We start from the raw sequence: 24255 nt of genomic DNA, 5'->3' as shown, positions 1-24255 counted from the left end.
TTGGTGTGTATAACTGCGTTTGGTTCTCACTACACTTACTTGTGCAAGGTCTTACCAGCTGGCAAGTGGCAGAACCAGGATTTGAACCCAGGTCGATCTGATTCTGAGGCCTGCCACACACGACCGAGCTGCACAAACTGAGGTGAGGAGAAAAGACAGTCACTGGCTCGCAGGAAGTGTAAAAGTTCCTTCCTACATAAACAGTTTGTGGCTTGGTACGCCATGGAGGCTCAGACATATTTTTAGCAGGCTCTGGGGTCTATCATACTCTTAAAAGGGTGCCACTCTCCCTGAGGATCCTTTATGAAGTACAAGCGCTTCTATCAATCTTCGAGAACTGTTAGAAAAGGTGCCAAGAATCCGAATCCGTACCTGCAAACTGATGGCTCTCTGTTGCTTGTAGAATACAGTCAAAAGTGCTTAGCCCACCAGTCCATGTCTTTCATGAGTCACTGCTGCCCGCCTTCTCTCCAGCTATATTCTGGCCACATGCTTGCTGGATCCAACTATGCAGAACTTCCTTGCAGTTCCCTGAACAATTTGTAGTCTTTCCTGCCTTCGTGTCTTTGTTGATGCTGTTCCTTCTGCCCAGAGTGTCCTTTCCACCTTGTCCAACAGGTGCCCCCCCCCACTCATCCTTCAATTGTCACCCTTCAAATGTCCCCTCTTTCAGGAAACCTTCTTTTTTTTTTTTTTAAGATTTTATTTATTTATTTGACAGAGAGAGAGAGACAGCGAGAGAGGGAACAGGGGGAGTGGGAGAGGGAGAAGCAGGCTTCCCGCAGAGCAGGGAGCCCAATGCGGGGCTCGATCCCAGGACCCTGGGATCATGACCTGAGCCAAAGGCAGACGCTTAATGACTGAGCCACCCAGGCGCCCCTTTCAGGAAGCCTTCTTGACCTCCCCCTAGAAGAAGCAGGGGCTTCCTCCTCTTCACACCTGTTACCCTTTGTCCATTTCCTGTGTGGCACACACACCCTACAGTGACCCGTGCAATGAGTCACATCCTTACATAATCTCCTCCCCTTCCATTTGGGCAGAACCAGGGACCTGCTTCTAACTATGGTATAAGGCAAAAGTGATGGGATGCAGCTCCCTTGATTAGGTTACTTTATATGACAGAGATGATGGGATGGCACTCTTAAAATTATTTCACATTATAGAAGACTCCATCTTAGCAGACTGGAGAGAGAGATGCCCTTGCTGGCTTTGAAGAAGTCAGCTGCCATGTGGGGACCACATGGCAAAAAAACTGTGCCTGGCTTCCAGGATGAGAAAATGGCCCCCTAGCCAACAGCCCGCGAAAAGGCAGGACCTTCAGTCATACTGTCACAAGAAATGAACTCTGCCGTTGACTGAATGAGTTTGGAAGTGAATCCTTCCCTAGTCAAGCCTTCAAATGAGAACACAGCCCTGCCAATACCTTGATTGCAGTCTTGTGAAATACTGAGCCAGTGGAACCAGCCAATCCATGCCCAGACTCCGGACCCATGGAAACTATGAGGTAATAAATGTGTATTGTTGAAGCCACCAAGTTTGTAGTAATTCATTACAGAGCAATATATAACTAATATACTCTATTATAACACAGAGCCAGCATTACTTGTCACATGTTATTCCCAACTAGATGGGAGGCATGAGAACAAGGACGAGAGGTCAACTCTTTCAGCCCCCACACAGTGCCCTGACACACAGTAGGCACTTGAAACATGTTTGTTGAATGAATAAATGAATATGATCTTTAAGGTTCTGGCTTTAAAAAACGTCACTACAATTCCAGGATGTTGAAACTTCATTTATTGTTACCTTCATAGAAGGTCAATGAGGATATCAAATTTCCAAGGAATAAAGAAGAATTCAGAGAGCAAGCATTCTTCTGTAACAGTTATAGATTCTTTGACACAATTTGCCAAGCAGTTGGGCACACCGGGCCCTGTAAATGTAATAATGATGTCTGCTGAGTGTCTTTGAAGATGGTCAAAGTCAAAGGCAAAATCACAAAACCTGATGAAAGGCAGCTAGGACCATTAGCTGCTATTTGAAACCCGGAGGCAAAGAGACATTATGAGCCTCAAACCAGTCAGAGGAAGAGTCATCAGTCAGCCAGGGAGCCAGGGACAGAATTCTAAATCTAAGTCTGCCTAGAACCCCAGAAAGCTCTTCCTGCTTCCCCCTCACCCTTGCCTTCCCCTCCCACCTCCTCCCTCTGCCATAGAAACAAAAACACGGTTCTCAGAGCCAGAAAGGCCTCCAGATCATTGCTTCCACGTCCCTCATTGTACAGATGGGAAGACTGAGGCCCAGAGAGGAAGGACTTGGCCGACAGTATACAGAAAGCCCCGGGAACAGTATTCTTTTTCAGAATCCCCTGAAGACTGAAGTTAAAAATAAACAAAACAAAACAAAACAAAAAGTCTCCTTGAGGATCAGTGAGGACATGAAGCAATTAACCAGAAATTTAGCCACCTCAAAAGGGCGCCTGGGTGGCTCAGTTGGTTAAGCGACTGCCTTCGGCTCAGGTCATGATCCTGGAGTCCCTGGATCGAGTCCCGCATCGGGCTCCCTGCTCAGCGGGGAGCCTGCTTCTCCCTCTGACCCTCCCCCCTCTCATGTGCTCTCTCTCTCTCATTCTCTCTGTTTCAAATAAATAAATAAAATCTTAAAAAAAAAAAAAAAAAAAGAAATTTAGCCACCTCATTATTTAAAAAAAAAAGGAAAAAGTTTTACAGGATCCATACAGATAAGCAAAACTAAGAGTTATTTTCTCAAAGCAATTCTTTTTCTTTTTTCTTTTTTAAGATTTATTCATTTTAGAGAGAGAGAGAGCGCACCAACGGGAGGGGCAGAGGGAAAGAGAATCTCCAGCAGACTCCATGCTGAGCACAGAGCCCGATGTGGGGCTCCATCTCAGGACCCTGAGATCACATCCTGAGCCGAAACCAAGACTCAGATGCCCAACTGACTGCGCCACCCAGGTGCCCCTCAAAGCAAGTCTTATAGCAGCCTAGAGCTGCCCTGGTCCCAGGCACCATGCTAAGTGCTTTACCTGCATTATTTCCATTAACTTTCCAACCATTACTCTTTTATAGCCCTTTTTATAGTTCCTTTTTTTTTTTAATCAATAAAGAAACTGAGGCTCAGAGAGATGACACGATTCCTCCAAGGTTACATAACCAGGAATTATTTCACCAAGTCTGCCTGCAGTACGGATAGCACTTTCCTAAGATGCCAAACAGCCTGGGAAGCTGAGGCTCAGAGAAGGGGATGCCAGCCGGGGAGCATTGCCTGGGGCCCTGACATCAGAGGTCACCATTAGCATGTTTGAGGCTCACAACACAATAGCTCCTGACCGTCAGCTCCAGGAGGGCAGGAACCCTGGTGGTCTTGTGTCTGCTAAATGTCCAGAACGTTGCCTGGCAGAATGGAGGAGGAGCTAAGTAAAGTTGGAATGATGAATGAACGAACGGAGTGAATGCATGAATGGATGCCCCGGTCAACCATGCTGATGTGTACATGGTAAGGATGTGTCCTCTGGGGGCTTCTCTAATCTGAGCCAAGCTGATATGTGGAGTGAGTACCTGGGTGTAACCAATATGTAATCCTCTGATTAAAGAAGCTCTTCTCTACGTAGCAATCGGATTACAACACAGCATGCCTGATAAGGTCACTTCCACGGCTCTGCCTCTTTTTAGCCACAAACTGGCTCCCAGCAATTTATTATTGCCATCATTACCATTTGTTATTTCCCCCAAAGCTATATGAGAGAAGTCAGCATCAATCCCATCTGTCTTGATGCCAGGTGCAGAGAGGGCGCATTGTGGGTTCGTACGGGGGGGGCGATTAACGGTACAGACTTTGGGGGAACCGCCGCAGAGCCTGGACAGTTTTCTTAACTGTAAAGTCGGGCCATAGGATTATCGTGAGGATTACAGACAGGATGCCTGTACAGTGCTTCGCCCTTTCATTGCAAGCTCTCAGTACATTTTCCTTTCAGCTACTAATGAGACCTTGAGACAGGCACCACTGGCGCCCCGTGGGACAGCGGATCAGACAGCAACCTTCTCTGGCCCTTGATTGTCCTATCTGTAACACAGGAGGGGGAGAGGGAGAGAGTCAAGGATGCACAGAGAGACACAGAGAGATAAAGAAGCCCATGGCTCTATTCTCGGGGGGCTCCTGTGTGGTAAGAACTTTAACCACGATGGATGCAAGCCTCGTGGGAACACCTGGTCCTTGCCAAGCACTGCACATCCATGAACTCAGGCAATCATAATGCTGATGACAATGGCACTGTCCCCATTTCACAGGCAAAGGGCCCTGAGGCACGTAAGACCTCCATGACTTGCCCAAGGTCACACAGTGAATATCAGAGATGGGTTTGAAACCTGGAGATCAGTTCTAAGCTCTCTCACCCTTCTAGCACAAATATCACCCAATTCTTTATGACCATGAGACAGACTCTTTGGAGATTTTGCCAAGGCCAAGATAAATGCAGGTATCCCCCGCTTTTTAAAAGTTTGCTTCACGTCACCTCACTTTTACAAAAGACCTCCGCTGGTATCTGTTTTTGCTAACCCAAAGAAATTCGAAGAGGATTTTTGCTCTTAGGGGGAAAAAAAGGCAAAAGCAAAAATAGCATTCAGGGTTTGTGTTGCAGTGAGCTGTTACAAAGGCAGTGCAATCCCTCCCACCAGCGACAGCGGCCCCCCAAGCTCCTTCCCCAGAAACCACACTCAGCATCAGGCCACCATAGCTCTGAGCTGTGTCTGTGAGCATCTGTGCTGGATCTTGACTTACTTTGTGCATCCGTTAGCAAGATGTGTCCTAAGGTATCAGAACAGCCTGAGAAAGGTTATTTTTGGGGTCTGAGGACACTCAAAAGTTTTTCCATAACCATGAATGTTAATTCTTTCTTTGCTTCATTTCGGCTTCCAAAAGTTTTCATCAGAAAACACTCTACTATCCTCTTTTCCTGATGTTTTGTTCTTTCTCTTTTTCTCGCCTCTCTCTTATCTCCCTGCACTTCCATCAATATTGTCTGCATTGTCTACCAGTCATAGAGGTAAACACTTCCCTTTTCTCTGCTGATACCATCCCGACTGACATTGTGGGGTTTGACATTGTGGGGACATCCCGGAGTGGATGTGATAATTCCAAAGCTGGGAGATACTCCCTACGACACCTTGCATCAGATCGCTTTGAGCCTCTGCCTCCGTGTCCAGCCTGGGATCCCAATCCTCTCTACTCCCATCTCTCTCAATGAGGTGTTCCTTATTAAACACACCCCCACACGTTCTCCCCTCCACCAAATGTCAGCTTACCAACTGGGAATCATTAGTATGTGGCTTGTGTTTAACCTCTGACGTTTCAGCCCAACTTTCAAGGAAATGTGGTCTTCATACCATTCCCATCTGGGACCTTTTAGCATCTTTGAACCAAGCATTGGGGAGGCTGCGCATCATAGTGGTTGAGTAAGAACTCTGGAGCCAGACTGCCTGGGTTTAAATCCTAACTCTTCCATTAACTACCTCTGCAATCTTGGGGACAGTTACATCCCTATGTCCTGATTTTTCTGTCTGTTTTACCAGGATGATGATGGTGATGATGACGATGGTGGTGGTAGTGGTTGTATCCCTCTTTACAGAATAGTTGGGAGGATTGAGTGTTCAAAACCATGTCTGGCACTCAATAAACATTAGCTGTATTTTTCTATATGTCCCACAGGAAAGGCATCTTAAATTAAATTAATCTCTATTGTCTTCTACAGATACATTCCAGTGGATAAGAAGAAAGAGGAGGAGTTCCAAATGACTATGCAACAGAAAAAGGCTTTTTAAGATTGCCATAAAAAAAGAGGAAAAAAGAACCGACACCTTCATGCTATTCCACGAGCTGCTGCTTGCTGTTTTGCTGGACAGGACGTGGGCTTTTGGGGACACAGGAAAGGTTTAGAAACTCTCCAGATGAGAAGGGAAGCCATTTGTTATGGGGCACTCCACTAGTAAAGGGACGTTCTGGACTGGAATAATGGTTTCTTTCCTGATGTCCAGAGTGCAACTCAGTATGCTCTCTCTTCATTAGAACAAAAACATAAACAAACAACCAAACGTCCAGTTCGACACAAAGCACTTTGGACTTGAATACAATTCACTCTTCCCTCTGTGTTTCAACTGCTCCAGTGTCTTCAAGGTTCCAGAAACATCCATAGGAGAAGGGCATTGATTCGCCAGAGTTGGGGCACAATAACGCACTACCGAAAGTGACTTTGGTGAAGTCAGCCAAGGGAAGCTGCAGCATACATGAGAGAATAATCCTTTTCTTCTGAAGAGGGCAGTATGCAACCAAGGCTAGGTCGGCTCCCGGAGTCAGGGCTTCCTTCCAGGTCTGGAAGGCCTGAGGCAGTGTAGCCCTCAGGAGCCCAGGCATCTTGGGTTTCCAAGAGCTTATTTCTGAAGGACAAACACATCTTCCGACATGAAATAGGATTCTTGAGGTTTCAGCACAGTTACACACTGCCTCTCATCAGAGGGTACTCAGTGCAAACTGATACTAAGGCGGTTATGCAAGATGGATGGAAGAAGCCCCAACGAGTTCTTTTTCCATGCTCTTGTACTTGTCTGCCCCCCCCACCTCGAAACTGGCCTCTATGAAATTAAACAATAGCATGGCATCCCAGATGGTCTCTGATGTTTGCAGAGGGAAGTGTTTCTTTCTATACTAAGACGTGTGTGTGATGTAGTTTCTACTGCTTGAAGCAAAATACCTTTTCGCAAGCATCCTTGCACAGAGATAAAGTGTTGGGAATGGGGAATCTTAGCTCCTAGGTGCATTTATCAAGCCAATCACAGTAATTGTAATTAGAACCACAAACTAAGTGAAAGCCGAGCATGAAATACATTTGCAGAAAACCTGGACTGCATATAATTAAGCCCTGCTTGGTGTCATTTTGAGATATGCCATCAATATACTTGGGGGGTGGGGGAGATTGATTTTTTTTTTTATCTAAATACCTTTGGCTTGTTGCATCAAAGGCTTCAATGGCAGTTAAAAGGGGAAGAATGATACACATCATTAACTGCTAAACTTAGGGCCGTGAGAGATATGTCCAAAGGTAGCTTAACAGGTTATTTAAAACACTCCGTCAAATACCCGTTCATTGGGTATTAATTTAACCTAGATCTGTCTTAGGGAAGTGAATAAGACACCTGAAGATTGGGGGTGAGGGGGAATTTAGCTTTGATTCCCAGCCTCAGCTTTGGGCATGCACTGACCTAACAGTGCTGAAAATCCTTCTGTGATTACCCAATGCCCAGAAAAGAAAGCCCATTCTCCTTAGGGAGACCTTGTTCAGGTGTCACCTCTTTGATAAAATCCTTCAAATATTCCCCTCCTCTAAACCTGGGCTCTCTCAGCCATCACAACACTTACCATACTGGTTTTTAACTTTATTTATTCATGTGGTCTTTCTCCCCTGCGAAACAGTGACTTCCTTGAGGCCAGCGATTTCATTGTTTTTTAAAATTTTATTTATTTACTTGTCAGAGAGACAGAGAGAGAGTGCAAGCAGGGGGAACGGCAGGCAGAGGGAAAAGCAAGTTCCCCGCCAAGCAAGGAGCCCGACACGGGACTTGATCCCAGGATCGTGACCTGAGCCAAAGGCAGATGCTTACACGACTGAGCCACCCAGGTGTCCCTTGATTTCATTTTTTTTTTTTTAAGATTTTATTTATTTATTTGACAGAGAGAGAGAGAGAGTGAGAGAGGGAACACAAGCAGGGGGAGTGGGAGAGGGAGAAGCAGGCTTCCCGCCAAGCAGGGAGCCCGATGCGGGGCTCAATCCCAGGACCCTGGGATCATGACCTGAGCCGAAGGCAGACGCTTAACGACTGAGCCACCCAGGCGCCCCTCGATTTCATTTTTTTAACCACTGTCTCCAACACCCAGTACATGACCCAATACAGAATAGTGCTTGGAAAACACTGAATAAAGAGTGACCAAATAAGTAAGTGAATAAATAAATGGATGCTCCATCTTTCTGGGGCTAGCTCAAACTACTCTGTTAGGTGATATTCGATCTCTCCCGCGGACATAAGTTTTCATTGGCAATTCCACGCTGTTTTTAGGGAAAATAAAGCTTTCTATTGGAGAACAATTTAGGAGAGTCAATTGATTGGAAGGTGTGTGTGTGTGTGTGTGATCCTTAGAAAGTCACCTTTGAATTTAGATCACATTTGGGGGAGTGGGGTGGGACAGGAGGGCTCTAGGCCACACCTTGGAATATCTTCCCATTTCGTCTTGGGATGGGAAGGCGCAGAATACTTTTCTTCCCAATCCCTTATATAAATTTTTAAAATTTTTATTTTGAGATAATTGTAGATTCAAATGAAGTTGTAAGAAATAATAGAGAGACATCCCATGTTTTCCCCTGTGTTTACAAGATCACAACCAGTACATTAACATTGATATACAATCCACCCACCTTGTTCAGATTTCACCAGTTTTACACTCACCCATTTGTGTGTACGCGGGTTGTGTACACTTTAATTTCTGAAAGCGGCTTTCCCGCCTACCAGGCAGTGGTCCAGTAGGCAGGCACCAGTATAGGCTTGTATATACTCTTGGACACAGTAGGTGCCCAGCGATCGTCCACATAAACACTTGAACTCGTATGTCAGGGTGAGCAAGAGGGGAGCGCAACGTTTTAAGGTAGAAAACCGAGTCTGGAGCGTTTAGTATTTTAGAGGCAAAAAGTTGGCTATTTTCCCCCATAATTGTGAATTAGCTAGCCGGCTAATTGCTCCAAAGCGGTCCTGAGGCTTAGGCTTCGATCCCAAAAGAACACAGGTTTGGAGCCCACCTCATCTCAACTTGTGGCTGGAGAAGTGGGAGAGGGGGGGCTCGCAGTGCCCCCGGAGCTCCTCCCACCCCAACCCCCACTTTCACCCCTTTCTTCCCCTGGGCTGGACTGTTTCACCCCGTCTCCAGGCAACCGCCAGGCGCGAGGCGGGACGTCATTTCCTGAAGAGCCCGTGGGGGGAGGGGGTGAGAGAGGGGGAGGGGCAGGGGGCGGGGCCAAGTCTGGGCAGGCGACGGCGGCGGCGTCGGAACTCGCTGGAAGATCGGCCCCGGGCAGCTCAACAGTTCGCAAAGTCCCGGCTCGCGGCGGCGCGGCTCCGTCTGCGCTCGGGCGGCGCAGGAGCGCGGCGGGCCCCGGGCTGCTGCATCCCCGGACATGCCCCGCAGCCCCTCGCGGACGCCCGCGCGGCTCCACCGGCTGCGGTTCGGGGGGCTCTGGGACTAGAGCGCCCCCCACCCCAACTTATGATTTTGGGGTCCCCCAGCCCGAGAGGAACAGGCGGCCCGGCTGGGGGAGCCCCGGGCATGGTGTGACGGGGCGGTCAGCTTTGCTGCGCCCCCCACTCCGGACACCCGCCGTCTCTGTGCCGTCCAGAATGTAGCTGCTCTCTCCGCGTCCCCCCCTCCCCCCCGGACTCCAGCCGCAGTCTCCGCGACCTCCGGGCTCCAGCCGCCAACTCCTTGTCCCCCAGGACCCTGTCGCCGTCTCCGCTTTGCCCGGACTCCGGCCGCCGTCTCCGTGTCCTCCCGACTCCAGCCGCCGTCTCTGCGCCCCTCGGACTCCAGGATCGCGACCCCTCCGTCTTCCCGCGCCCGGGACTCCGGCGGCGGTCTCCACGATCCACCCCCCCTCCCCCGGGATTCTGCCACTGTTTCCTCGCCGCCCCCCCCCCAACCCCAGACTCCGGCCGCCGTCTCCGCGCCTCCCCGGATCCAGCCCCTCTCTCCGCGCCCACCCGCTCGCTCCGAGGCCAGACTCCGGCCGCGGTCTCAGCGCCCCCCCCCCCCCCCCGGACTCCGGCTGTCGCGCCAGTGCCGGCGAGCGCAGCAGCTGCCCCTCCGCGCGCCCCGGGCCTCGGCGGGGAGATGAACGCGCAGCTGGACGGCCTGTCGGTGAGCTCGTCCTCCACCGGCTCGCTGGGCTCGGCGGCCGGGGCGGGCGGCGGCGGGGGCACTGGGCTGCGGCTGCTGTCGGCCAACGTGCGCCAGCTGCACCAGGCGCTGACGGCGCTGCTGAGCGAGGCGGAGCGGGAGCAGTTCACGCACTGCCTGAACGCCTACCACGCGCGCCGCAACGTCTTCGACCTGGTGCGCACCCTGCGCGTGCTGCTGGACAGCCCGGTCAAGCGGCGCCTGCTGCCCATGCTGCGCCTGGTCATCCCGCGCTCCGACCAGCTGCTCTTCGACCAGTACACGGCCGAGGGCCTCTACCTGCCCGCCACCACCCCCTACCGGCAGCCCGCCTGGGGCGGCCCCGACGGCGCGGGGCCCGGGGAGGTGCGCCTGGTGAGCCTGCGGCGCGCCAAGGCCCACGAGGGCTTGGGCTTCAGCATCCGCGGGGGCTCGGAGCATGGCGTGGGCATCTATGTGTCGCTGGTGGAGCCAGGCTCTCTGGCCGAGAAGGAAGGGCTGCGAGTCGGGGACCAGATTCTGCGTGTCAACGACAAATCCCTGGCCCGGGTGACCCACGCTGAGGCTGTCAAGGTAAGGATGTGGTTTGGGGACAGGACAGAGTGACAGGAGCTCTGCCGGTGTGCGTCCTTAAGGCAAATTTACCTGATCTTTCTGGGCTCCATTTTTCTTAAAAAAATGTTTCTTTAAAACAGGAACATCTAGTTTTGTTTTAGCAAATAGATGCCAGGCACTGCGGATAAGGTGGTGGGCAAAACAGACTTGGACCCTGCGTAAAGGCTAGCAGCGTGTGGGAGACAGACATCAAATACACCGGCAAATGTATGACTACAAAGTGTGAAAAGGCATAGGGATTCTTATGAGCATTAAAAAAAGAAAAGGAAAGGTCACCTCTTGGCATATGGTTAGTAATCAGTGGGTGGTCTCGCTCCTGCTGTTGCTATTCTCATTGTTCAGTCGGGTTTTGCCCCTGAAAGAAAGTTTTGTTAGCACCACTGTGGCCCAAGGAGGCTATTCTGGTGATCCACAAAGCTCTAACCTGACTCTGCTGTTTATGTACCGGGCTGTGTATCCTGGGACCAGACGCTTTTCCTCTCCAAACCTCTGGATCTCCACTAGGAAAATGGGGCAACTGGACCTGCTAAGTGTCCCTAACCTTGTTGGAAAGGAGGCCCCTGCCTGAATGTCAGAAATAAATCCTCCACCCCCTTGAGAGTAGCTGCACTTTTTGTGTCTGTTAATTGAGAAAAATAACCTCATGACAACAATCTCCTAGGGATTTAATCAAGCTGTTTAAAGCAGTTTCGTGTTTGCTAATCTCACACCTAGGGCTGTTGAAAACCAGTTGGAGTTTGAGATGGATAGTGTTTGGTATACATGTGGATTTGAGAATCCCTTGAAGGTGTTTACACACACACACACACACACACACACGCACATGCACACACCACCTTTGCCCACCTTTGAACAGGAAGTGGAGAAGTTTGAGGAAAAAACAGTGATCTACTCAGCTTGTGGGCGGGGTGGGGCAGGGGAATGCTTCCTAGAGGTTTAGGGTGCCCTGTGACCCAGCTTCTCACCACCACACCTTTTGTCCCTGCCTTGGGTCCTCCCCAGTGCAGGTGATTGGAACACTGGTTAAGGGCCTGCTGGGCTACTTCCGTGTCCTCTTCAGTGACCCGTGGTCAGGTGTGTATTGAGCCCATTTCCTGACTGTTCACTTAGGGCACAACCATCTCCTCCCTGACTCTCGCTTTCCTTGTTTGGTTGCCAACTCTTCTGCCCCCTGCCCCTTGAGGATTTCAGACACTTCTCTGCTGTTTCTGGGAAAAGCCCGATGGGTTTATATTGTTGGGGGGAGGGGTGTAGCAGACAATGGTTCTGGATTTCCATGCACCTGCCCTCCTCTCTGTCTCCTCCCCCCACATCAGTCTTTCCCCCTTCTCTGACATTCCATATATTTATAAAGAAATAGCCCATTAGCCTTTGGCCCTAAAAGGTCTGGAGTTCCCAGATGATAAATTTATACTGAAAAGATACTTGATCCAAATGGTCGATTATAATTGTGGATTCAATTTTAGTGGCAATTTTAAAAGACTTGTGTAATTCTGTCATCACAAGGTGACAGACTTTGGAAAGGCCTCCGGTAACCTGGACATTAAAAGCACAGGCCCTCCTGTCGGTCTGCATCCCAGTGTCAGGCATGTCCAGAGGCTGGAGCTGCCTGGCTCTGAGCTTCGGTTCAGTCCTCCTGTATTTCATGGGAGTCGCTCTGCATGTCGTGTCTGCACCCTTCCTGACTTACACCTCAGTCCCGTTACTCTGTGACTTGGGGCGGGCCTTAGCTCGTCTAGTAAAACCTAAACTCTCCGTGGTATGGTTTTTGAGCACCCAAAAGAGCAGAACTGCCTTCGGATGTGTGTGGGAGCCCTGTGAGCTGAGCAGCTGCCCGGGTCCCTGACTGTCACTTTCCCTATGGAGGGGTCGGCCAAGGCCAAATGAGCTCCTGCCTCGGGGTGCCCCTCTTCTGGCCAACACCAGACACAACCTGCCCGGAACACACCCCTTTGGAACCTTCAGAAGCAACAGGCAAAATGAATACGGCTTTGTGTCACCTTAACTCCAGGGGGAAAGGGGACCAGACTTTCCGTGTGGGTGGAATTTAAAACGGAGGAGGCGGAACCTGGCTCTGTGGTTGCAGGATGGGCAGGCGGTTTCAGGACACTTTAGAAGAACCCCTGGGGTCTATTGACACATCTCCACAAAATTAAGGGCATTAAGTCCCTGAACCGAGAGCCAAAAGAGGCCCCAGCTTCTCCACTAGTTACAAACTGCCCTAAACCAGGATTTTTCTCCACTTTCAGCCCCTCTTTATGAGCTTCAGTGCCGGAGGGCACCGTGTCAGGGATTTTTATGGTGTAGGTACATTCCTTTTAACTGAACTTCAGGCTTTAGTCAAATATCACCAGTTTTTCTGCATTTTCTGTACCATATACCACACTGCATTTAGTACAAGACCTGTTTTATTTCTCCTTCAATGTTATTTTATTTGTTCATTTATTCATTTGTTATTTCCTCCCCCAGCTTTCTGGAAGTAGAACTGGCAAATGAAAATTGTATATAATTAAGGTGTACAATGTGATGATTTGTGATACATGGTAAGAGGATTACCACAATCAAGCTAATTATCCATCACCTCACAGAGTTATTTTATTTTTGTGGTAAGAACATTTAGGATGTACTCTTTTAGCAAATTTCAAGCATACAATATAGAATTATCAATTACTCATTTTATAACTGGAAGTCTGTACCCTTTGACCAATACTTTTCCGTTTCCTTGCCCCCCCCCGCCGCCCCCGCCTCTGGCAACCGCTGTTCAGCTCTTTGCTTCTGTGAATTAGACTATTTTAGATTCCACATATAAGTGAGATCATCCAACATTTGTTTTTATGGGTCTGGCTTATTTCACTTAGTATAATGTCCTCCAGGTTGATCCATGTTGTCACAAAGGGCAGAATTGCCTTCTTTTTTTTTGTGGCCGAATAATATTCCTCTGTGTGTGTGTGTGTGTGTGTGTGTGTGTACTTTTTTCTGTTCATCTGTCAATATACACTTAGGTTGTTTCTGTGTTTTGGCTCTTGAGATGTGTTTTCAATCTTAAAACCTTTATTTTTCTCCTGCAGGTAGAAAGAGGGGGAAAAGATCCTCTGAGCATCCTGAAGGAGAGATATTGTGTGTGTGTTGTGTGTGTGGTGTGTGTGTATAATAAAAAGAAGATTAAATTTTAGGAATCAAGTTACTTAAGAGTTCATGAATCAGTGAGGGTCACCTCCTCCCAGGGAACAGAGGAGAGATTGAACATACAAAGTTTTTTCCACTTCTCTCTCTCACAAATCAAGTATCCATTGTTGCTCAGAGTGTTTCAGCAAGGATTCTGTTCCTCTCTCCAGGGGGCTCCCATTCCTCTCTTGAAGCCTAATTGCTAAATCATCAGTGACAGGTCCAGATAAGGCAAGCCATTTACTATTTGCAATTATGTTGAAATGTTTGATTTTTGAAAAATCTATCTTGAATGAACAGGAGCCAAACTAATAATAATAAAAAAGTAGACCTTTCAGAGGTTTTCAGCCAAAAAGCGTTGGTAAATTAGCCAAGGGGCCCACAGACCAGGGATGCTGCACTGGGCTCTGCCACATGCTTGCTTTGTGACCATGGGCCAGTCACTGACCCTCTCTGTGTCCTAGGGTGGATGGGCCAGTGGCTGCCCAGGGTCCCTTCCGGGCTCAGACAATCTGCGATTTGCTCAGTATGTGCTACACAGAAGGCGTTTAGAATGTCTAATCCGGTGTTTTCTTGTTCTTTTGGAATTGATTTCATTTAAGGCAGAGTTAAGAAAGTTGGCTAAGGATTGGGAGATGAGAATCTTGGCACTCTTGTGTAGCCTCCTACTAATTCAGGAAATTGACGGGTTACACACTGTGCTCATGAGAACTTGCCTGCTCTCCCTCGACCCAAGAACACCAACCCCGGTGTTGTTCCAGAGTAAATGAAAAGATGACCATGGGATTGTGGCGTGTACAGCACTGCCCTGGGAGCTCTCAAAACCACGTTCACTTACCGGCTTGCCCTCCGAGTCCCTAATTCCGCGGGTAGCGGGATGCGGGGTAGCCGGGTGCTGCCGGGATGTGTGTGTGGATGTTTGTGTTTCTTCTCGATAAAAATGAAGTGGCTTCATTACCATCTCAGCATCCCCCCACCCCGGGGTACCTCCAAGGGGCATATTAGAATTTGAAACATTCCAGAAGATACAGACAGCGGCCGGCCCTTTCATTTAATTAGAGTCATCACACCCTCCCTTTCTCTGCATAATAACCCGCAAAGAATCTGTCCATATTAACATAAATCATTGTGTTTAGTCCAGCACATTCTAAACGACACATTTGTCATTTTCCCATTGTACATGGTTAGCTGAAGCCATTATAAATTATTCCCACTTCCACCTTTGTATCTGAAATGCAGCTTCTCCCATTGGTGTGATTACTGTTTTCCAATTTGGAAACCGTGGGTAATGTGTTCGTGGGGACGCACACACTTTCTTCTGGCCCCGTCCTCTTTCTTGGGTCCTGCGGGTCTTGCCAGCAATGACATGTTGAAAGCTCACTATTAATAAACTCTTTATTGAATAGATGTTTGCTTGCTGGATCCAGAGTCTGATGCAGTGCATTGAGAGGGTCCATTTCTTTAATTTAATCTTATTTATTTATGTGGCCCAAGCTGATACTCAAGGTTTTAGACAATTACAGTGCCCGGGGTGGGACAAAAATCTTCTTGCAACTGGTTATTTCCTCTTCAAATGAAGGAAGCATTTTGTAGGCTGGAAGAGAATGCCCTTATTTTTTGGGGGGGGGGGAATGATATTATTATTAGAAGATTTCTGCCTCTTGGCTTTCAGCTGGACACAAAAGAGATAAGAGAATTACCCCGGCGCTAGCTTCTTGGTTTGCTGTCACCTTCCTCTTGCCACAAACCTGGCGTTGTTTATTACCTGCCATAGATTCATCATCTGGATGGGGCTGCAAAGATAAGTATGATCCTGTAACCCCCGACTAATTGGATTTTGGGTGTGTTGTTGCTTTCCACCTCTGCCACACTGCACACAGCCTTTACGCACCTGTCAAGTGCGCGCCGCCCCTCACACGCCTGTCTGCTCATGCGCCCAGCACATGTGCATCTCCTCCGAGTCATAATCCACCCCCCACCCCCATCCCCCTCTGCCCTGCAGAAGGCTTTGCACTGAAGCAGGCATCCGTGGGGGATTAGGCTCCAACTGGCTTTCCAGCAAGGTTCTTTTATGACCTGGAAGAGCAGCGTTTGGTCTGCACTGCTCAGGGACCCCAAACTAGTGCCCAGCAAGGACCAGAGAATTTGATTAGAAGGAATGACATTTAACGGCTGGAGGTGGTTGGCGGTTGAAATACAAATCTTTCAAAACCTATTCTTTTTCTTCCTTTTTTTTTTTTTTTTAAACCCCCAAGCAAGAATCTGACGTTAACAGGGAGCTCACACAGGCTTCTAGTTGTGCCCCAGGGTGGGGGGCTGCTTTTTAAAGATTCCTGTGCTGCAAACATTTCATTTGACTTTTATAGCACATGGCAGGTGGCAAAGGGTGCCGCGAACAGGAATCAGACCATTTGTTTCCTGTGCACTCCTGGCGTCCTCTGCAGGAGGCAGCACCATGGGGCCGGTGCACTTGCGTTTGAACTTCGCTTTACTGGAACGCCGCCGGGAAGAGAGGAGGCTGGTGTCAGTGAGTGAGCCCCTCCTCTGTGCCAGGTGCTTTCTCCTTCCCAGGGGAGGCAGGGAGGCCAGGCAGGTCAGGCTCCAGGAGGAGAAATTGACCAGTCCAGGGTCACCATGGGGATTAGAAACGAGGTGGCCCTTCTGCCCTACCTTCCTGCCTGGAAGCCAGCCCTAGTCGTTACGCAGCCAGCCTCCTGGAAGACACGGCCAGGCCCCCTGCTGGAAGGCAAGCAGCCGGCGTACTTTGTGCCTGACGTTTGGGAGCCTTTGAGGAACCATCCACAGACTTCATTTTATTAAGTGGGGATTCTGATGCCCATGCTTCAAGGGCAGGTGGCGTGTTTGAGCCCCACCTGTCCCCGTGGGAGCCCTTTATCCATGCAAGCTCTGAGGGGCACTTAGCACCCCCAGGCCTGTGGCTGGTCCTTGGAATTCAGAGATGGATGGTCAATGGCCCCTGCCCTCGGGGAGCCCTGGGGCTGGGGGGGCATGGACCCACCCAGGGCCACGGGTCACCAACGGTTTTAAGCACTGTAACGTCCACATGCCTCCACATCCCTGCCACCCTCTCTCCAAAGCAGGCGCCCACGCCATCCCCTCATCCTGCTGGAATTTCCTTCAGCACACCGGTCACTATGAGAAGGACATTTCACCGTGTTTGTTGGTCATGTGCCTGCCCCACTACAAATAAGCTCCACAAAAACCAAGATTTGGTCTCTGTCGCTCCCTCACCTACCCCAGCGCCTGGAACACAGTAGGTACTTTAGTAAATGAATATTTGCTGAATGAATAGAATGATCTCGCATCCAATGCAATGCTGGTGAGTTCAGGATCCCTTGGTTCCTGAGTGGGATATCCGAAGAAAATCTGTGTGTTGCAAGGCAGTGGGTGCTTGGAGAAAAACGTCGAGGAATGCCCTAGGCTCTAATGTATGCTTTACCAAGAAGCTGACGGTGTGGCTGTGAGCAGATCACGTGACATCTCTGGATGCCTCAGTCTTTGCTGTGAAATGGGCGTAGCCATATCCTACTTGCCTTTCCGGGATGGGTATGGAATCGTATGACTTAATAGGTACAAAAACATTTGGTAAATAGGAAACCCTATACTACTACTTTTTAGTGAAAGACCTTTAAAAAAAAAAACGTCTGTGCCTGGGTGGGCAGGAGCTTTTCCCACCCTCTGCAGCCCAGCCCACCCTACGAGACCTCTTTGGTTAGTTCATTTGTTGCTTTGCTCTTAATTTTAAAACCACATTCCCAGAAGTGGGTTATTTCTGCAGCCTGTGTCTGTGATTCCAAAATAGAATCATTTGTGCATTCTGAAGCAATCAATGAACCAATTTTGGGTGAGATATATCTTCTGGCTTTTTGTTTAAAAAAAAAAAACAAAAAAAAACAGAAACAAAACCCAGCACTGTTCAGGTTTTAAGAAGCCCCAGCATTTCAGGTAGAGGCCAAGTTCCTGCTAATCACATGTATGTTTAAAAGCTGCTTTATTCTCTATCGAGAATGCACAAGTGAATTTATTTTTTTCTCCTTTTCCGGTCCCAGCCCCTTTACCTCCTTCCCCTTTGAGAATTTGTGTTCCTTATGCTAAATTGGCTGTGGTTTTGCTTCAGCTGGCAGCCAGTTTTATAGTTATTTTTCCTCTCTACCTGAATTTTCGTAATATCAGCATCCTCTCAACTTTGAATGCAAAGCAAATATTTCAACCTCCCATAAACAAGTCCCAAAATGTCTTCTTCACCAGATTCTAAAGCTGCAGGTTACAGGGAAGAACATGGCAAAGTGACATCTAAAAGGGTATTTCTAAATACTCTAGAAGTAGTGATTCAGAAATGTAGCTTGCCCAAGAATTAACAAGCTCCCTAGGCAAGTCTTCATCATACTGAGGTTTAGGAAGCACCACCTTCCTTTGGGATCTGTCCCCATCCCCAACATTTATCCACAGAAAGCCTTGACCAGAGAGGTGGACCCATCCTGAGCTGTTTTGGAGCAGGACTCCAGAGGTGCAAGGTCAGCTGATACGTTGGACAATCCAGGGAAGAGAGGTTAGAGATGGCTTTTGGAGATGGACCTGGGCTCATCTGACTGTGTTACTTGGCCGTGACCTTGAGCAGCTCCCTTGGCCTCTCTGTGATGCAGACCCCCTCACCCTTGAACTTGGCCCCTAGCCCTCACAAACAGTTTATTGTTGCTGTCGCACATCACAAGTTTGAGAAGTATGGCCACGGAGGTCTTACTGCAGTATTATAATGAAAAATGTTATCGACTGCATCCACTTGGCTTTGAAAGTCTTCTGTTGTGCCTGCTTAGTCCAAAAAAAGAAAAGAAGGTGCCTTTGGAAGAAAAGACTGGGGCTCAGGGCCTTCTTGATGCATGGTAGCTGCTTGAATTGCAGAGTCATTTACTAAATGTGGTCAATATTCCCACATAGAGTTTCCTTAAAAATGTAACTGCTCCTGTTCAGGTTTTGGCATCGGCATTTTCTTTCGTTTTACAGCGGTAATAAAGCCCAGGGATCGGATGGAATTGCATGTCCCAACCTCCCTTAAAAATGTGGGGCAGGTGCATGGCTCACGGCCAGTGTGTGACAGCGTGGATCCCAGATCAGCTGCATCTCCGGCCTTGGTCCCCAGCATCCTTCCCTGCTGGGCTCCCCCGGGGCCCTGATGAGAAGGGAGAGAAGGTAGCTGTTTTTCCAGAACCCATTAAAGCAATTAATGCAGGTTGAAAGTGGTGACTTGACAATATGGCATCTGTACTTAAAAAAAAAAAAAAAAACCCTGGAATGTATTTGAACCACATCTGAAATGGTATGTGAGGCTTCATTAAGAGGTTTCTGATTAAGAAAAGAGAAGAAGAGTGGTCCAGCTTTCAGAAGTTACCCTCCCGTGCAGGTGGGGAAGGGGGGAAGTCTGGGGGAAGTCTTCCTTCTGCCGTTCCCATCCTGCGGGCCGTGGAGGATGTGGTGTCCTGCCGTGTGTCTGAGGCCAACGGGACCTTCATCCTTGCTCCATCTCTCCTGCCACCTCCTCTTTCTCCTCAGGGGGCCCCAGGCCTATCCCAGGTTCTCCCAAACTCTCTTAAACCCTCTCCTCCCTCCACGAGTTCTTCCAGTCCTGAGGGTTTAAGTCAAGATGTTCAGTTTGTCCCCAGATCCCTTCCTCTCTGCCGTGCTTTCTCTGAACAGGACCTGGGCCTCCTTTTGGTATCCTTATTTTTTTAATTTATATTTTCAGCTCTTCCCCAGTATTAGGAAAAGCATTTATTTGCCTTGGAAGTCAAGGCTCCTGTCTGACCCTCTGAAGGCACCTCATCCTCTTGCCCACAAATCATGGACATTCCCCAAGTTAGTAACCTTGACCTGCTGTCCTCTCTACAGTCTCCCTGTTGGGGATTGCACGAGCTCCGGTGAGCTTAGACCCTCCAGGCCCAATCCCTCCCCAGCACATCCCAGACCACACTGCCATTGGAGGCCGAATTCTCTGCCATTGGAGACCGAAGTGCAGCGGCCCCCTGGCTGGCTGTGTGTCTCCCATCTTGCTCATCCAGTCCATTCAGCATCCTGGAGGCAGGGCACGCTTTTGAAATTTGTCTCTCATCAAGTGGTGCCCTGCCTAGCGCCTTGCACTGGTGCTGAGAGTTTTCAGGGCAGAAGCCGAGCTCCTGAACCTGATGTTCAGGCTGCCCATGATCTGATCCCCTTCTGTCTGCAGACAGTCCTTTTCTCTGGCTGTTCCCCGAGTGCCATCGGGCAGCACGCTCTCCTCTGAAAGGCAGCTCTGTGTCCCTGCACCTGTCCACACACACGGCCCCCGTGAGGCCAGCCCCAGTGGATCGCCCCGCCCACCTGCAGCTACCCCATCTGCAGGAACCCCTCCCCTGCGGCTCCATCAGCCTAGTGACCCTGCTTCACTTGTTGCGACACAGATTATACACCCCCCAGGGTTTCCTTGAATTGCTCTGTGGCCAGTAATAACTTCTGTATTGAGGGCTTATAGTAATCCGGATGGCGTTCTCAGGACTTTCTGTGTATGAACTCACTTGAACCTCACACTAGCCCAATAGGTTCAAAGGAGGTACCGCTTTTATTGCTTCGTTGGGCAAAAAAATTGCAGAGTTTGTCACTTGCCTGTTGTCACAAAGATGGACAGGAAGGCAGAGCCAGGAATTAAAACCAGGTTTTGTTGACTTGAGGGGATGTATCTGTCGCTCCAGAGCCAGGGAGAGGCGGCCTCCCGTGATGCTTCAGCCTGGGCTCTGTGCACCCGTGGGGCCTTGAACAAATTCCTTGACCTCTCTGATTCTCACATGCCTCTTCGATAACGTCGTAATGCGAATAGTAGCCAAATGGTAGGCAAGTTTCTTAACTTCCCTATTCAAGTTCCTCATCTCTAAAATGGGGATACCAATGGCCATGCAGGTAACCTGTGAAAGCACTGGGGGTATCTGTCGATTTGAGCATTTCATGATTACCTGTTATGTTCACCCCGTTGTGCTGGGGTCTTTTCCCTACCAGGTAACGCTCTTCCTGGTATAAAATACATAGCACCTAACATGCTTATGAACTTGTAATACTGAGCCCACGAATAACTACGGCCCCCAGGGACGGGCGTCTCTGTGCCACCTGGAGTTCTGCGAGGGCTTGGCGCAAATGCCCGCACCAGCCCTTGGGCTCAGCCCCCAGGGACAGGAGGCCGAGCACTGGGAGGAGGAAGGGACCGGCCACCAGTACACAGGTAGGAGGTGGCAGGGCTGGGATTTGAACTCCTGATCTTCTTGCCTCCCCAGTGTGTGCTCATTGCCACCTTCTGGTGGGCGTCCAGCCTAGCACCGCGCTGGCCAGAACCCTGTTTTCAGTAAATGTACATTTCCTCTCTGATGTTTTTTTTCCTTATTGAAACGGTGTTGCAGCCTTTTGATCAGAAAACCCAGGAGTGAGCAGACAGCCCAGGCCACGGCCGCCCTGCCCTTTCCTGGGCGAGCTCTGTGCATCTTATTGACTAGACGTCAGTTACCCAGGCGGCGCTGCACACTCTTGGCCTTTTTATCCGCCCCCCTTCTCCCCCTCTTATCTCTCTTGCCATGCCCCGACCTTTGTCAGGATTTTATTTTGTGCCTTGTCTGTGGAAATTCCCTAAACAGATTAACTGTGACCTCACCTCCAGCCCCATTAGGATAAACCGGTGACTTCGGAGATCATCTCATTGATTGGCGGAGGCTGCGAATCTGTGTTGCCTGCTTCGCGGGCACGGCGCGAACAGGGGTCCCCGGGCCTCTTGTGAGAGGCCGGTGGTCGTCAACACCATCACAGACTGGACAAAGGAAGGGCCATTTTGTTTGGTTCATAGGAGACATGAGGAGCAGAGGAGTCCGCCTGTGCATTTAAAATAAAATATGTGTGTGCGTGTGTGCGTTAATGACCCGAGAGAGATGGGTTCAGTTTAGAGAGCTCGGAAACCCCAGGAAAACACAAAGGAAAAAGACCCCCCCCAATCATCGATAATCCGCTCCGCCCAGAAATAATCACTATTGACAATTTGATTGTCGTCTTTCCAGTCCCCCGCATGCCTACGTGTGTAAATTCCTATTGGGAATTTTCTATGAAACTGCCTTTCTGAACATAGTTTTTGAGCCTGTCTCACCAAACAGTGGATCATGACTCTTTTTCGACCCCAATAAATGTTTCTAGAACATGGTTTTTAATGATTACGTCATAGCAAAGAGGTGCGTGATTTATTGGACTAATTTCTTCTTGTTGGACAGGTTGTTTTTTAAACGTTATCCACATTGCCGCTTTAGACAATGTGTCCTGGCACGTTTATCTGGAAGCATGTCTCTAAAAATTCCTTGGGCTGTCTTTCTAGAAGTGGCATTGGCTCTGGGCATAGGCGGAATTTTAAGGCTTGGGTAACTGTTGCCAGATTGTTCTTGGGGAAGCAGAGTTTGTTATTTTACAGTCCCCTCTACCAGTGTTAGCCGTGTATGCGAAGCCTCGTTTTCCCCCAGCCTTGCCAACACCGGATATTATATTTCTTTTCCATTTTTGCTTATCAGACAGACAAAAAAGTATCCTATTTTAATTTGCATAATTTAAATAGTGAAGTTTAACTCCTTTACATGTTTATTATTTGTATAGCTGTATATACGTACATTATTATGTATGTATGTGATATATATACATTTATTTATTTTTGGTGTGTAACTTACTGATGTCCTATGCCCATTTAACCACAAGAATGTTACATTTCCAGCTCCTCAGATCTATCAGCCTTTTTCTTTAAGAGATGGTTGTTAGGAGTAGCTGTTAGGTGGTTGATTCATCCACCTGGAATTCAGATCCTTCAGTTCGAGGGTGAGTTAAATTGGAGGCCTATCCCTTGTTAATGGAGTGCACAGAAAGTGATGAGGGACAGGAATGTTAAGTGTCCTCCAGGAGAATACACCCCATCCATGTATCCGCACTTGGGCCAAGAAAATGTTGATATATAATCAGATTTTTCTGATGGGTGGATGTGCTGTGGACATTGGTTCTAGATCACAACAACGCCATTGGAAACCCATCAAAGCTCACCTTGAGTGATTATGTTTATGACTCCTAGAATCTTGTTAGTTCTTCCCAAAAGAAAAAAGAAAAGAATAAAGAGACCAAATTTAAAAGAACATTTGTAAAGCAATTTACTTAAATTATAAGAAACTAAAAGCCAGGCTTAGTGGATAATTGAAGAATTGCATTAAAAGGGAATCAATATCTTTCTGGAATCTGCTCTGTCCTCATCTTCTGAGTTCTTTTGCAAGGGGATGGCGACTCTGTCACTGTCTTGCAAATTTCTCATGGCATTATCCCCAAGGACAACATTTTTTCTCTCTCTTTTGATCCTTCATGTTTTTCCTTTTCCTACAGCCTTAACTCACTGAGACGTTTAGGAGCAAAGATACCAGGGATCAGGGGCTTTGAAATGTCAGGTCCCTGTTCCAGCCTCCGGGATCCTGGTGTTCCCAGTACTGGAACAAGGGCTGCCTTCTTCACCCCAAGCCTTTGGAGAAGGTCAAACTCATAAAGAAAGAACAGTGGAGGGGATGAAGAGTTGATTTCTGAACTCTACTTTGTAAGGCTCCAATTAAAGGCAAACTGAAACAACATTAAAAAAAAAAAAAACTCAAAAGGGGAAAAGAAGATGTTGATTATTCCACCCTCCTAACTAGCTGTCGTTTCTCTGCCCTGTCCCCTGGCCTTTATTTCTGTGCATTCACATTCCTTGATGGTTGAATCACGTGCTTCTGTTTATTTTTGGTTCATGCATATGTTGAGCTGCATCTCGTGGAAGGGGACTGCTCTGCAGTCCATATTGATTTCCCTGAGGATGTAGCCACTTGAAGAGGTGAGGTGGCCACAAAGAGCCAGAGCAGGTGTGGTAAGCTTTGCCCCAGATCCTGGCCTCCCGACGGGCACACAGCTGTGAGGGACACCAACATGAAGCCACCGTTCTTTGAGACACACTGACTTTCTCAGCATACCACTACCCGCTTATGTCAACGTTCCAGTAGAATATAAACTAACAGTTTTTGGACTTTTATTTAAGGGAATGTTTTTAAATGACATGATTCTGAGACCAAAGTCAGCAGCAGTAAAGTATTTCTGGGGAGTGGAAGGAGAGAGTAGGATGAGAAAGCAGAGTTATTGCCCAAGCATCTATGAAAATATCTCTGCCTCCAACTCTGTGTATAAGGTGTCTGATCCTTGAGATGTACTTCAGCATTCATTCATTCACTTGGCAGCTGTTTTCCTGAGCTCTTCCTATATGATTGGTGTGATTGAACATCCTCTTTGAACTCTGCATGTCCTATTTACTTACTTGTTAATATATTTGTGATTAATATTTCTTCCTACTTCAGAAATAATTGAGTGACTTAACCTAGAAAGGACATCATGAAAAAGTCACAGAGCTCAGAAACCATATTGGAA

The 24255-nt window shown here is 48.5% G+C and overlaps 1 protein-coding gene across 7 annotated transcripts in view; it reads left to right on the top strand.

The window, feature by feature from the left end:
• Positions 1 to 9111: 9111 nt before the first annotated feature.
• Positions 9112 to 24255, top strand: part of WHRN (whirlin) — a 90444-nt gene continuing 75300 nt past the window's right edge. For 4 of the 7 annotated variants that reach the window (XM_036121907.2, XM_036121906.2, XM_036121905.2 and 1 more), the window contains exon 1: positions 9116 to 10560. In XM_036121907.2, coding sequence (XP_035977800.1) covers positions 9943 to 10560 — 618 coding nt within the window. In that variant the 5' untranslated portion in view covers positions 9116 to 9942. Of the gene's footprint in view, positions 10561 to 24255 lie in introns of all 7 variants that reach the window. The other 3 variants (XM_036121908.2, XM_036121904.2, XM_078061663.1) reach the window with 2 other exon arrangements.

This window comes from Halichoerus grypus, chromosome 14, assembly GCF_964656455.1.
Source record: "Halichoerus grypus chromosome 14, mHalGry1.hap1.1, whole genome shotgun sequence".
Classification (NCBI taxonomy): Eukaryota; Metazoa; Chordata; class Mammalia; order Carnivora; family Phocidae; genus Halichoerus; species Halichoerus grypus.
The sequence above is the reverse complement of the archived record's forward strand: the minus strand, read 5'-3'. Positions and strand labels throughout refer to the sequence as shown.